At 41.3% G+C, this 15,025-nt stretch overlaps 1 protein-coding gene and 1 long non-coding RNA gene across 6 annotated transcripts in view; one reads left to right on the forward strand and one right to left on the reverse strand.

Moving 5' to 3' along the window:
• PRKAG3 (protein kinase AMP-activated non-catalytic subunit gamma 3) overlaps nucleotides 1-15,025 on the forward strand; it is a 27,857-nt gene continuing 12,832 nt past the window's right edge. For 3 of the 5 annotated variants that reach the window (XM_034433748.2, XM_087881633.1, XM_087881631.1), the window contains exons 1-8: nucleotides 1-367; nucleotides 3,258-3,300; nucleotides 5,083-5,699; nucleotides 7,497-7,578; nucleotides 9,667-9,725; nucleotides 11,806-11,851; nucleotides 12,962-13,016; nucleotides 14,439-14,565. In XM_034433748.2, the coding sequence (XP_034289639.2) occupies nucleotides 332-367; nucleotides 3,258-3,300; nucleotides 5,083-5,699; nucleotides 7,497-7,578; nucleotides 9,667-9,725; nucleotides 11,806-11,851; nucleotides 12,962-13,016; nucleotides 14,439-14,565 (1,065 nt within the window). In that variant the 5' untranslated portion in view covers nucleotides 1-331. Of the gene's footprint in view, nucleotides 368-2,837; nucleotides 2,869-3,257; nucleotides 3,301-5,082; nucleotides 5,700-7,496; nucleotides 7,579-9,666; nucleotides 9,726-11,805; nucleotides 11,852-12,961; nucleotides 13,017-14,438; nucleotides 14,566-15,025 lie in introns of all 5 variants that reach the window. The other 2 variants (XM_087881634.1, XM_087881632.1) reach the window with 2 other exon arrangements.
• LOC148116551 (uncharacterized) lies at nucleotides 3,007-9,900 on the reverse strand. The gene is made up of 2 exons (XR_015731092.1): nucleotides 9,742-9,900; nucleotides 3,007-5,693 (listed from the first exon to the last, which is right to left on the reverse strand). It is a non-coding gene; the product is annotated as an uncharacterized LOC148116551 (long non-coding RNA).

Here is a 15,025-nt window from a genome sequence, read left to right on the forward strand (position 1 = left end):
GCAATAGCTACCGATGAGTGCAAAACAAAAATAGAAGCAGGCTGGTGCGAAAGCTACTTCCTCAGCAGCAGCAGCAGCAGCAGCAGGAGGGGGTGCCTGGAGTATTTCTTGCTGAACGTCTGCCTAATGCCTATAGATGCAGAGAACCTTTGTTTAAAAAAAAAAAAAGCCGTACTTTGCGATGCCTTCGGCTCGGGGCAGGATGGGTTCTAGCTGAAGACGGATTCCTGGCACCACTGCCGCTGTCACTCCTCTCTTCCCCCTTCCCCGCCCGCAGCAGACGTGATACTAAAGTCGCCTGGGCCAGCTGCCCTAAATAGAAGCTGCCGGCATGGAGCAAGCGACGGCGGCCCAGGCCTTGGAGCAGGTAAGGCGCTGGTGGGCGGTGGGCTGAGAGTCCCACAAACAGCAAGTCGCCGGCTCCGGGATCGGTCCCGTCCCGCCCAGAGAAAGGATTCGCAGCAATCACTCCAAATGACATCTGTCTGTCTGTCTATCTGCTGACCCCAGGGCACATCACCATCTACTTTCTGCTGCCCGGAGAACAAGGCTAGGATAGGGTTAATAGCCGTAGGGCTTGCAAGGCTAGAAGCCTGAGCCCCCCACCCACCCACCCACCCAAACCCCTCGCCGAGCTTCAGCTCCGAAACAGATTTGTGTACAACAGGGAGCAACTGCACAACGCGAACTTCCCCTCTGAATCCTACCCCCTGCTTCCCAAATGTGCCGCGGCTTTGCTGCTACTGAAACATCTTGTAACTTACTACCGATTCTGCGTGTCAATTTTCTCATTAGGTGCACTTAACTTTCTCCTTTCCTTTCTACCCCCACTCTCACCCCCGCCCCACCGCCTTCCTGCTTTGTATATTTATTTCTGGAAATGTATCCTCCCCCTGTTTTCCTTCTAACACCGCCTGATTTTGTTTTTTAAACAATTTCTAGATATATCTCTTCCCCCTTCGTTTTCTTTCTATTCCACCTCCCCCAACCTCTTTTTCTGGTGCTGGTGTAGAACTGACTCTACTGGAATGCAACATCTAAGCAGTAAAGCCTGCGGTGGGACAGGCCGAGCTTTAGTGGGTTTTATTATTGTTGTGGACTGCCCAGAGTTGTGGCAGATGAAGATGGGAAGCCATATAGGTCTGATCAGTCAAATCAATGTGCCTAGCAATGGGGCATTCCCACACTTGTTCCAACCTCACAGGATTGTTGTACGGAAAAAGAGGGTACACCGCAGGGGTGAAATCCAGCAGGTTCTGGCAGGTTCTGAGAACAGGTAGCAGAAATTTTGAGTAGTTCGGAGAACCAGCAAATACCACCTCTGCCTGGCCCCAGAGGGGGGTGGGAATGGAGATTTTGCAATATCCTTCCCCCTGGAGTGGAGTAGGAATGGAGATTTTGCGGTATCCTTCTCCTGGACTGGAGTGAGAATGGAGATTTTGCAGTATCTTTCCCCTGCCACGCCCACCAAGCCACGCCCACAGAGCCAGTAGTAAAAAAAAAATGTATTTCACCACTGGTACACCACCTTGAACTCCTGTACAATACAAATCAAATCAGAGAAGTTTTCTTCAAATTCTATCCAAGAATGGCCTCAAGGTGTAAAATCTGTTAGGGACTATCACCCAATACCTTGGAGGGAAGTCTAAGAAATAATGGCAAAATAGGTATTGTTAAGGGGGAGGGCAAATTTCATTTAGGTACTGTTTTCTGCTGACTCGAGGATAGTGAGTAGAAGTTCTTGGTACATTAAAGAATTTTATATTCCAAGTGCTTCTTAACTCATAAGTTGTATATTTCAGCCTAGTCTAATATAATAATGGAAGTTCTTATACCCTTTAACAGTATAGAAATAATAAAACATTTTAAACAATTGTGTAGCATCAAGCACACTCTATCTCAAAAATATATTTCTATATCTATCTCTGATATATATATTATAAATAACTCAGAGACAAATATATCCAAAATTATCACTTTATTAAAAGTGTCTGCAGATTTGAGTCACTTTGGATAGTTTATTACAATACTTTAACTGGTTGAACTAGCAGATTGGTCAACTACTAGTTTAACCATTTCATTGCTCCCTAAATGAAGACAGGTTAACTTAGCACCTGAATCTCATTCCTGTTACAACAACTGTTTAAAATTATGACAGTGCTGAACAAAGAGACTTGTGGCCCTTGTCTAAAGCTACGACTGTTGTAGCACCCCTGCGGGCAAGTGAACAAAATTCAGACCCTTGGTAATCTGCCTGCCTTTATGACCGGCTGTAGGAACAGGGCAGCATCCCCACCCCGCCTAGCTTTTCCCCCATCCTGACTGTCTGGGTCCTTGCAGACCTTGGGCCTGCTTCCCACCCTACTGGGTTCCACATCCTCCTCAGAATCCCCATCATGACTCGGTCCACTTAGTTTTTCTGTCGATCTTCTTCGGTAAACAGCCACTCTGTCATGCTGCCTTCCTTACAGAGAAGTCCTGTTGTGCCGTCCTGAAAGCAGGTGCCATTTTCGGAGTCGCCGCAATGAATTGTGGATGCTCTGAAAAGCCTACTTTGTGGTCTCAATACTCTATGTATAGGGAGGCTGGGGGGTGGATTGGCTGGCTCTCCTTCCCAAAGATGATCTATGGACAGATAGTTCATTATGGCCAGCCACTCCCAAAATGGTGCCCACTTCTGGAGAGAGCCTTGGGGTCAGATCTTTGGGGAAGGAACTTTTCTCAAGGCCCTGTGGGCCCAAAGTTCCTAGGGATGGCTTTATGTCCTCCTTGGTGGATTTATTATGAATTTATCCAAGATTTAAACTTTTGCCTTCTCTGTGTTCAATATTTCTTAGGTGTGATGGAGGAAATAGAGCCATGCAAGTGGTAAGGAAATATCTGAAAAGCTTATTTGCAAAATAAAGAAGGGCTGTCACTTTTGCTTTGCTTTGTTTTGTTTTGTTTTGTTTTGTTTTGTTTTGTTTTGTTTTGTTTTGTTTTGTTTTGTTTTGTTGTGTTGTGTTGTGTTGTGTTGTGTTGTGTTGTTTTGTGTTGTTTTGTTTTGTTTTGTTTTGTTTTGTTTTGTTTTGTTTTGTTTTAATCCTATTACTATTTCACTTGGATTGGTTTCATAGACCTGGGTGAAAAAACAAAATGTCCTTTCATCATGCAGATTTACAGTATATGATTCAGGTAGCATTCAGATCCTAAAAGCTGCACTGAGCATAGATGTAACAAACCCCCATTTAACTCTGTCCTTTTCTCTTTTTTCTCAGGTGCCATCATTGAATAATGGCCTCGGGCATCAGGAAGAAACAGGTGAGTAGTGTCCTGGATTTGTCCATTGATGGAGTGACCAGTTTCAACTCAGCTGATGCTGATTGAAGGCATTTGTGCCAGGGAATATTAATTGGATGCTAACTGCCCGCTTTGGGGATCTAAAACTGCTAATCATATTATTTAGAATACTCACTATTTAACACTATATGGCACAACCCCATGTAGCAAGGATGTTTTCTTTTTAACTTAATACTGCTCTCTTGATCTCCCCAATATCCAGATGCTAATTTCCCCCTATTTCAAATAAACTTGTAGTTTTTATATAGGGAATTTGGGTATGTTGCTACTTTATCACATTCCATTTCAAACAAATTAACTGACATTTGATCTTAACTGGATTCAAAATTCAAGTTCAGGTTTAAGTTTCTTGGGTAACATTGGCCAAATCGAAATATTTTGCAGCTTCTGTTTTTCTTCTGTCAAAGAGGAATAATGGTGCCCTATCTCACCAGATAGTTATGAGGGTATTCAATGAAGATTGTACAGCTAGTCCTCCATTTACGATAGCAATTGGGACTGAAATTGCTGCTACTAAGTGATGTCATAAAATGCAACATCATGTGACCACATTGCTTAGCATCGACAATTCCAGCAATCTCAGTTGCCAACATAAAATGAAGACTGTATAGGTTGTGAAGTGAAGACCTCATGTGACTGTGACTTTCAATTTTCTGCTGCTTCTGCATTGACTTTGCTTATGGGAAGCTAGCATTGGAAATTGTGATCACATAACTGTAATTTTTTACAACATCATAATCATGATCTCTGGGTGCTGAACATTGGATTATAATCATGTGTCTGTAGGAATGCTGTGATAGCGAGAGCAATGAAGACCCATCATAAGTATCATTGTTCAGTGTCATCGTAACTCTGAACAATCGCTGAACAGATGGTTGTAACCCAAGGACTACTTAATAAGGTTGTTCAAGTGTCACAGACATGTATTCATAAGTATACAGCTCCCTCACTGCCAATTTTTAGAAGCAATTAGATAAAATTTCTTCCCTTTGGTAAAAAGATTTTTTTCTTACTATATTCCATAGCTGTCCTATTAGAATAAGAGAATGCCTACAGACAACCTGATGTCAGTACATCTATGGTTTTCTGTTATTTGTAAAAATAATAATAATAATTGTGGCATTACCTGGAGACAGCAGAACAGAGGACAAAGAACTGGAGAAGATTACAAAATGCAAAGACCTGCAAGTAGAAATAGAATAACTGTGGCAAAATAAAGCAAAGCAACAGTAATAGACACCTTGGGTGCAATCCCAAAATAATTGGAGCATTGACAATCATCAGTCAATTGCAAAAGACAGATTTCCTCAGAACATCTTATATCGTGCAATAATATCTGCAACACTATCAAACATCCATATCTGCCTCACCCAGATCTTTGGGAAGGACTCGGTAGGAAGATAAAAATGCCAAATCCATTCTGAGTATCTGACTGATTGTACGACAAACCATAATAATAAATGAAGTGAGTGCTTATTCTCTAATTAATATGAGTATGGCCAGGTGGAATATATAAATGAGTAATGGTCAGTATAATCATAACTGCTGCAAGACTAGGTTTCTTTCTTTGCGCAATTAATTTCAGCCCAGGATATGCATGCTTGCAGCTTTATATGAGTAAATATCATAGTTGTAGACTTAATGAGGTGGAGGGAAGTTTGGCTTGGTTCAAAAAGTCAGCATAAGTTATTTTCATTTGTCAAAGATCTTTCAAAGCTTAGATTTACAATGCTTGCCCACTAGACCCCGCCTCATCTCTGGACATGGAGGAATCTGCTTTGAAAGCCAATGTTGTTGTACAGAAAGCCAAGGATTTGACTGCCAGTGACAAAGAAGTGAATTTGATAATGACAAATGTAGCGGCAGATGGCAAAACTGAGAGGCGGGATCCAGGACCAACTGTGTTTGATGCTGAGACTGCAACACACATTGGCAAGGTGACAGCTGCAGATGCCATTGCTGTTGAATTGGATTTCAAGTCAACCCATTCAGAGACCAAAGAGTTGGACAGAACTCATAGCAACAGTGGAGCAGGCCATGACATGATGTCCCAAGGTAGGATTAAGGATTGGAGTACCACAGAAAGCACACGGATTTCAGAAGATACAGGTCAGTTTAACAAAGGCACAGTCCTGGGTCCCAGCACAGGAGTAACATCAGAGGACACAAAGCTTGAACAGGGCAAACAGGAAGATGATGATGATGTCATTTCTCTTGACTGTGAAATTCTTGGGTTTGGTCCTGATGTTGAGTTCCTGGGCCCAGATGCTGAAATCTATATGCAGTTCATGCGGAGTCATCGCTGTTATGATGCTATTCCCACCAGTTCCAAACTGGTCGTGTTTGAGACCACTCTGCAGGTAAGGAGAATACAGGAGTTTTGTGAATCATGTAGTAATTTGAGGAGGGACTGGGGGGAGTATTGCTATCTGACTATATTGATGTCTGAGTCTTCTGCTGGGAGCTTGATATCTTAAAACGTTTATTTACTTAGTTGAGTTTATATGCTACTTTGGTTCAAAGATTCTGTAAGTGGCTAACAATGCTCTAATGTAAATTAGGTTTAAAAATATGCCATATCAAATAGCATAAAGGCTCATCCTCTTTTCGACTTTGGGAATAGCTGCTGTATATTCATACTTCCATTCTATTCCCAAAGGTCTTATGGGACTACCTTCTGAAATATCAACAAGGACAGAGTCATCCTTGTCTCTGGACATAGGTTGTTCCTAAGAGGGGGGGAGCCTTAAGAGAGAAGGGACGTTTATGGCTTTCTCGTGTTGACACCCTTGCGGGATGCGCTACCCTTCAGCATTTTCCACAAAGTTGTATTCTACTCAAAAACAAGTGCCCTCTTAGATAATCAGAGGGCTTTGTGTGTTATAAGCAGCTCCTTGAATTGTATCCAGAAGCTTCTCAACAATCAATGCAGCTCTTGCAATAGTGATGGGATCAGTGGTGGGATTCAATTTTTTTAAACTACCAGTTCTGTGGTAGTTGGTGGGTGTGGCAGGGGAAGGATACTGTAAAATCTCCATTCCCACCCCACTCCAGGGGAAGGTTACTGCAAAATCCCCATTTCCTTCCGATCAGCTGAGACTTGGGAGGCAGAGAATAGATGGGGGTGGGGCCAGTCTGAGGTGGTATTTACCGGTTCTCCGAACTACTCAAAATTTCCACTACCGGTTCTCCAGAACTGGTCAGAACCTGCTGAATACCTCCTCTGTGCCACATGGGTACATCAAATATAACCAGACAAGTAACTGACTGCATTTTGAATCATCTGTAGCTTCTGAATAGTTGCAAAGACATCCATGGAGTCTTATTGCAGTAGTGTTTAGGTGGCTAGGATGAGGAAATGGAGGTCTTGCTGCTATCTTGGTTACATCTTTTTTTTTATGCTGCTGCAAAACTTGTTCCTCATTCACATTGGGAAAGGAAAGATTGCACATGAGAGCATTGTTATGAAGAGACCAAACGTAGCCTCCATCTTTGGTACAGCCTCAGGCTCACTGGAAATTATTCTGCAAAGAATCAACTTGAACATATTTACAGTATTCATCTTGCCTTTCAACATGACCAGCATTTGATTAATTTAATGTGAGAAAAACTATAAAACATTGGCATAGCTGATTCACAAGAATATAGCTATTCCTGGTTGTTCTGCATGAGAATTCCTTGAATTGGCCAGAATGCTGTGTTAGAGGTCACCACTTCATCAGTTTTAGTGAGATGATCCCTCTTTCCCTAATTACAGCTTCTATTATACTATCAAAGCAAAGAAATGCAGAATAAGGAACCAATCCTGGAGTAGGTCTTTCCTTGTCCATCATGCAAGGTTAAATCAGTGGTGAAATCCAAATTTTTTTACTACCGGTTCTGTGACCGTGCTTGTTGGGTGTGGTGTGGCTTGTTGGGCGTGGCAGGGGAAGGATACTGCAAAATCTCCATTCCCACCCCACTCTGGGGCCAGCCAGAAGTGGTATTTGCCAGTTCTCCGAACTGCTCAAAATTTCCGCTACCGGTTCTCCAGAACCTGTCAGAACCTGCTGGATTTCACCCATGGGTTAAATCAGTTATTCCCTATCTGGAGACAGGGTGTGGGGTGAGGCACAGAATACAGCCCCAGTCATTCTGGTTTCTGTCTCTTGTCCCAGATTAAAAAGGCGTTCTTGGCCCTGGTGGCTAATGGGGTGCGAGCCGCTCCTCTTTGGGACAGCAAGCAGCAGTGCTTTGTGGGTAAGTGATGCAACTGAATGAACCGCAGAGGTTGAACGCAGCAACAGTTGGGCATGGCAAAGATGGAGAGGAGAATTGGGATTGCCACCCATTTCAAGATGTATTAAGAAGAGTCCAGGAGGCAGAATTTGATGCATGCAGACATTTTTAAGGTTCATCCTCAAGTCCTGCTTGCCACAGCATAAATGCTTGCCAAGAACATGTCCCTACAATGAACCTTCACTTCACAGCCAGCCTGCTGCAGAGACAGATTAAATTTGGTAAAATGGCCAGGCATGAACATAGTGTTTTCCTTCTTAAACTGGCATCAGATCACTCGTCCACATAATCCATGGTTTATGGAGAAGGAACCTTAAGAGGTCACTGATCTGTTCAGCAATAGTTGGCCTACTGCAGAATCACCCTTACCCATCTGGCTGCTGGGCTCTTCATCACTGAGATTATCTGTGCTATAGCTGCCAGAGAGATTACACGTCTTCCCGGCACAAATGTTTTTCTTTTAGAGGCAGCACTGGCAGTATTGACCTCATGTAAGACAATGTGCAGTAATCCCCCTCAGTAAATCCAGCATGAAATTAAACACATAGGATCCTACCATTTGCAGTCATATTTGTAAAAAGAATAATTCTGTCTTCCCTAGAAGGAAAATGATTATGGTATATATGAACTGGCTATGGACATATTTGGACACATTTTTCCTGGAATTGGAGCAGGCTGTTTTAGATGCTTACTTTCATTGTAGCAGTTTCCTTTGAGGGGGCTATAAATCACATCATAATTTCACCTTACTGAAAACTTGTGGATAATTTTATTTATAAAATTTTATTATTTATTTTATTTATATTTATAAAATTTATTGGCCACCCATCTTACCATAGAGCAGTGTTTCTCAACCTCGGCCGCTTGAAGATGTGCGGGCTTCAATTCCTAGAATTCCCCAGCCAGCTATGCTGGCTGGGGAATTCTGGGAGTTGAAGTCCTCACATCTTCAAGCGGCCGAGGTTGAGAAACACTGCCATAGAGTAACTCTTACAGTTACATATAAGCTAAAATATAAAAAGTTAAAAACAAACATTAAAACCAAAGACACATGGGGAGGGTGGGGGAAGGGGGGGGAATATGGGATCTATTATTACTCAATCAACCACCTCTATTGATCTGTTTCCCCACTGGGGCACATCTTTAGGCCCTTATGAAAAGATAGGAGGTTTGGGGCCAACCTCACTTTGAGGGGGGGTGGGCAAGATGTTCCAGAGGGCAGGAGCAACAGCAGAGAAGGCCCTCCTCCTGCACCCCATCAGCTGAAATAATGCCTCCTCTGTCAGCACGAATGGTACAGGTCAATCCCAGTGGGGATCCCAGTGGAGTGATATGGCCCCTCAAGTAACTTGGGCCCGTGCCATGAAGGGTTTTAAAGGTGATTACCAATACCTTGAATTGCACCTTTAAGCCTTTAAAATATCAATTTTAACATTTTGGGTCCATTCTATTGCCTCATGCATTAGTGCCTGTTTTAATTAAGGTAGGAGCAAGCAACATTTTAAATACACACACACACACACACACACACACACACACACACACACTTAAAGATTGCAAATGTTGTATTTACAAAACTGGGGGATGGAAATGAAGCAAGATGCTGGCTCAGCAAAATAGGTCTGTCAAGCCTAGAGGAAACTGGATATTCTTATTTTATTTCAGTAGAAATAAGAAAAAATAAGTTGCCAAATTTGTGTTTTGTTCCCAAATTTCAATTGTGGGTCCCAGGGGCCCATGTGCTCTAACATACCCCTGGTTAGATCATTCAAACTTCTTCCCTGCCCTACTGCTTTGATGGCTAGTGGCTATGAGGCAAAAAAAATTGGATAGCACTCCATACTAATGACAGCAGGAAGGGGTAAATCACTAGGAGTGTAGAGGTGAGGAAATCAGCAAGGGACGGAGGCATAATTGACTTATAAGAAGCCACATGTAATGTAAGTTCTGTTAGTCAGTTCCTGCAGCTTGTAGCTTGCAGCCCATGTCCTGCAACCTCTTGGTGTGTATAAGTATCACTCATTCTTTCTCTTATCTCCTCTCCTGCAGGTATGCTGACCATCACTGATTTTATTAATATCTTACATCGCTATTATCGATCTCCTCTGGTGAGTTTTCCAGTACCTTAACATCTTCTCAAATCTGGAGCAAAGTGGCTTTAGACAGTTTCGTTCAGGGGACTGGAGAGAAGAAGAGAGGAAACAAATTGGGAGAACCATCCAAAATTAAGTTGCAGGCATGAGCTGTTCCAGATTTGGGATTCTAAGAGTTGAGCCTTTCAGCTGGAAAAATGGGTAGGTGAACAAAAAAGTTTTAAAATGGAAAACAAGAATGTGAACATACCACAAATTGTTTTTCATTGGCCTACGAGCAACTTGTAGAATAAATATTAATTGACATTGTAAATACAACTGAAATATTAGTGTGTTTAAAAATAAATGTTTTAGAAAAATCTGAATTGTTCCTAAACACTTTAGAAACATAATCTTGGGGAAAATTTTATAATTATATAATACATGTCTATTCAACATATTTATTGAGAGTCAACTTATTTGTCTTTTCATATCAGCTAGCTATAGAGCCATTTCCAAAAGCAATGTGAAGTCACATGGTTGGTTTCTCATTCGAAGGAAACAGGAAGGACTTTGAAGGTTATCTAATCCATCCCATTTCCATATGCAAGAAGCCAATACCGAGAGGCTGAATGGCTGGCTTTAAAAAATTAGGGTCCATTTTGCTCTCAAACAATGTGTTCCAAGTAACTCATACTTTTGAGGAATTCTCTTTAATATTTGTGCTTTAAATATTCTGAAATAACATATTTTAAAATTTGAAATCTGTTGGTCAGACCATTGAAGCAACAGAAAACAAATGCACATTATGAGACACCCATCAAATATTTAGCATTCAAAAGCATCTTTTTATGATGACTTTTTCAAAATTTTCCAATTAGAAGTTTTCCACAAAGAGTTAGGCCAAAATCCAAGTCATATAAAGCAGAGAGTGTGATTCTTTGGAACAGATATTAATTTATCCAGAATAAATTGGGTAGGTCCCAGCCAGCTCCGTCCTAATTCAGAGCCTCCACAAAATTCTATTCCCAATTTGTTACTGCGGAGTTGCCACCATATGTCATGGGTTCTTACTAGCCACAAGTAATCCGATTGATCCTAGGCTCACTAAAAACACAATAAGCACTGCAAATTAAGAAAGTGTGTTTGTTTTTGCATCTCCCTTCAAAATTTTATTATATAAAACAAAGATGGTTTATCAACAAGAACTGTAAAATATGAATGTTTTCAGCTGTTTTATATATTAGTAACTTACTAGTACTGCAAAAGCCTTAAGGAAAAAAAAAAAGGAAAACAATATTTGGTAGGAAAGGCAGGGGGGTTGTGGGTTCAGTGAATAGCAAGTTTGTCTTCAAATTAAGCCTTGCTTCAAACGTTGTTCACACCAATCTCAGCATTTTGAGAATTGGAAAAAAAAAAAAACCTTAGGAAATAAGGGATGTTTGGTGATATAATTTGCTCCTTCTATCATCCAGTTTCTTGTCTGCAGAATTGTGAGATAAATCTAAAGTTTAGCAAAGATGCTTCCCATTATTGAGGTTCTTCTTGCTGTAAATTTCTTCACAGTCTATTATCCCAAAACAGCAAAGCCACTGACTTTTTTTAAAATCACATTTTAAACTCTGCATGATGAAATTTGATATATATCTTCCATTTATAAAGATTTACCTTGTCTAGAAATATCATCTAAATTCTGGTGAAACATTTGAAAGATATATCTACCTCTGTTTTTCCCATACTAAGCAGAAGATAGGTAAGCTCTGAGTATTTTTCTCCAAGCTTAATCTAAAAAAGGGGTCTCCAACTTTGGCAACATTAAGCCTGGTGGACTTCAACTCCCAGAATTCCCCAGCCAGCTTTGTGAGAATTAAAGTTCGCCAGGCTTAACGTTGCCAAAGTTGGAGACCCCTGATCTAGAAGCCCTGACTCGAGAATGAATTATCTTTGGAGTGATAGGAACTGGATTGGGTTATTTCCACTGTTCCAGACTGGATCCCTGAAAAATAATGGATGGTTTCGGAACCCAGTATTTCTTCTTAATTCAGTAATAGCAAATAGTAGTAAATTCATATGATCAGCAATGGTATCTGTCCTATTCACTATTACTTTGTTCCAGGTCCAGATATACGAGATTGAGGGACACAAAATTGAAACTTGGAGAGGTAAGTAGGATATCCTTAAGAGAAATTGGATATCATAAATGCAGTTTAATATTTTTAACATTAGTTAACATCATCGCATATGTGAATGTTACATTTATGTTCCATTTACATGCATTAATGTTAGATTACAATCTTTCTTTATACTCAGAGCTAATTGTCCAATATTCTTTTACTAAGCATATAGTAGATATTATTTGGCTATGTACCAGGGGTGAAATTTACACGCAGAGGGTCAAAAACGGATGTGATGATGTCCGTGTGGGTGGGTGGAGCCTCTGGCTGCCGGCGCTACTGGTTCACCCGAGCCGGATAGAACCAGCTCAATTTCACCACTGCTATGTACTGATAATGATAACGTTTATTTGTTGTATTCTCACTGGCTCAAGGTTGACTCAGCCTTCCATCCTTCCGAGGTCGGTAAAATGAGGATCAAGATTGTTGGGGGCAGTATGCTGGCACTGTAAACCACTTAGAGAGAGCTTAAAGCACTATGAAGTGGTATATAAGTCTAAGTGATATTGCTATTGCTATTAGTTCTTTTATGCTTTACCTACACCCTTCTTTCATTTTTTCTATGCTGGCCTTACAGTCTGGCTTTTGTTATTCTCCAGAGGTTTCAGTATATGGGCTGCTAGTGCTAGTCTGTTATTATCCTAAATTCTAATAAAGGATAATATTTGTAGTTCAGGGTTGACATGAGGGGTCCTTGTTGTTCTCGCTTGTTTTCTTGCGACATTTCATTACCCAAACTCGATAACATCATCAGTGGTTGTAAGGAGTGCAGTTTGCTGTCAGTTTATATTCTGGTGGCTTGCCCTGTCAGTATATAAACTGACAGAAAACTGCATTCCTTACTAGCACTGATGAAGTTACCTAGTTTGGGTAATGAAACACCTGTAAGAAAATATGCAAGCTCAGAGAGCACTAAGGACCTCACATATCCTAAATTCATTTTTGAAAGATAAAAGAAATTCTACTGCAGATCAAGTAAGGCAACTTGGCAAATTCAACCGGTATTGTTGATAGAAACCGCTCTTATTACATTATCAACTGCAGTTATTTATGCATTTATTAACTATGTGCCCTCCAACTGTCTCCCTTTTCCTCCAGAGGTGTATTTGCAAGGTTGCTTCAAGCCTTTGGTGCACATTTCTCCAAACCACAGGTGAGTCAAGCATTTCCCACACAGGCAAGAGCATGAAAGCATCCTTTTTTTGGTAAGAGGTTTGCCAGCCTTCATTCCCACACCACCTAACACAAAAAGTTTCACTCTGCCACATACCACAAAACCCTTATCATTTTGTGGGCTGTCAAAGAGAAATCAGAAAGACGTCAGATAAAGTGGGATATCGGACGCCCACCTCTAAGGAGAGCCAGAGATACCCTAATAGAATCTATGATACTTTGTAACTTTATCAGCTGATAATAGGCAGAAAAAAATTACCAATCATCTCTTAACCCCAAAAAAACACCAGATTTATTTTTGCCTGTTTGAATACAGGTGGTCCTTGACTTACAACCACAACTGGGACCAAAATGCTAAGCAAGGCGATAATTGAGCGAGTTTCACCCAAAATGTTTATGATATTTTTTGCCATAGTTATTAAGTGGCTCATGCAGTCATTAAGTAAATCCGACTCCCCCTGTTAACTTTGCTTGTTGGAAACCAACTTGGGAAGGTCACAAATGGTGATTGCATGACCCCAGGATGATGCCGGTTGTTAAGCACCCAAATTTTAATCATGTGGCCATGGAGATGTTGCAACAGTCAGCAGTATGAGGGGCAGTCATATGTCACTTTTTTCACTGCAGTTGTAACTTCGAACGGTTGCTAAACAAATGGTTTCAAGTCAAGGACTATCTGTACTCCAAGCCTCTTTCCATAACAGGGAATAACTCAGCTGTATTCCTTCATATACTCCTCCATTCTGAAGCAAGCCTGTCCATGCTCCTGAATGCCCTGGAGGACCTTCAGAGATGAGGACTTAAGACTTAGAATAACTTTGTCAGAATGTGTACTAATTGGCATACATTAAAATGAAATTACATTGCATACAGCTCCCAAAGGATCTCCACCAGAAATGGGCTGCTGCCGGTTCAGACTGGTTCGGGCGAATCGGTAGTTGCGACCCGCGCTATTCTGTCCTATATTGCCGTGTTTTGAAGCCGCGTGCATGCACGGAAGGCCCCACGGAAGGCACGCATGCACATTTTTGGTGCTGACCGAACCAGTTGTTACAACCAGCAGCAGCCCACCACTGATCTCCACCTCTAATATAAACATGAACATGATCAGATAAATAAATAAATTCCAAATTATGCATGTACCTACATATATGACACGGAGAAGCAACACAGTCTAGTTTGGATGTATACATGTACATGGTGAGAGAAATAAATCTTGCAAGTTTATCAGACGGATGGCATAGGGAACAAAGCTGTTACAGAATCTGGAAGTCCTGCTAGAAATACTTTGAAACCTCCTCCCAGAGGGGAGCAACAGAAACAGCGACAGAGAAAGTTTCCAAGTCCATTCCTAGGAACATCACAAGGCCTTTTCATGTCTCTTCCTTTCTCCCTCTCCTAGCCTCTTTGATGCAGTTTATTCCTTGATTAAGAATAAGATCCACCGGCTACCTGTGATTGATCCCATCTCGGGGAATGTCCTACACATCCTGACTCACAAGCGAATCCTCAAATTTCTGCATATCTTTGTGAGTGCTGGGAAGGTCTAGGAAGTCTGGAGTTAACTCTACTGAACTCTTTCCTTAAGGGTTGTTTGTCAACATGCACTGGCGATGCTCATGGTGCTTTTAAAAAGTTGAGAGAAAAGTTTTTCTTAAGTTGAGCTCAAAGCCAGCAAACAAATCTCTTCCTGCCTTCAAGATGTTCAGAATTTGAAACAGGGAAAGGTGCTAAGGATAGGGTGGAGTGAAAGATGGAGGAAGGTAAAGTTATTACGTTTATTTAAAACTTGATTACTTGGAGAAAAAGTGGGCTTTGGAGAAAAGGCTACAGGGGCAGGTAGCCTAGTTACATGCAGGATGTAGAAAGGAGGGAGCCAGTACATATAGAGGGAGATAGAAAAGGAATGGTAAAACAGTAATTGATAGAAATGGCCTTATTGTATGGGATTGTGGCCTTGGTATCTTCTATTCCATAGCATTTGGATCT

This window comes from Pantherophis guttatus, chromosome 1, assembly GCF_059756535.1.
Source record: "Pantherophis guttatus breed Tessera chromosome 1, ASM5975653v1, whole genome shotgun sequence".
In the NCBI taxonomy this organism is placed as follows: Eukaryota; Metazoa; Chordata; class Lepidosauria; order Squamata; family Colubridae; genus Pantherophis; species Pantherophis guttatus.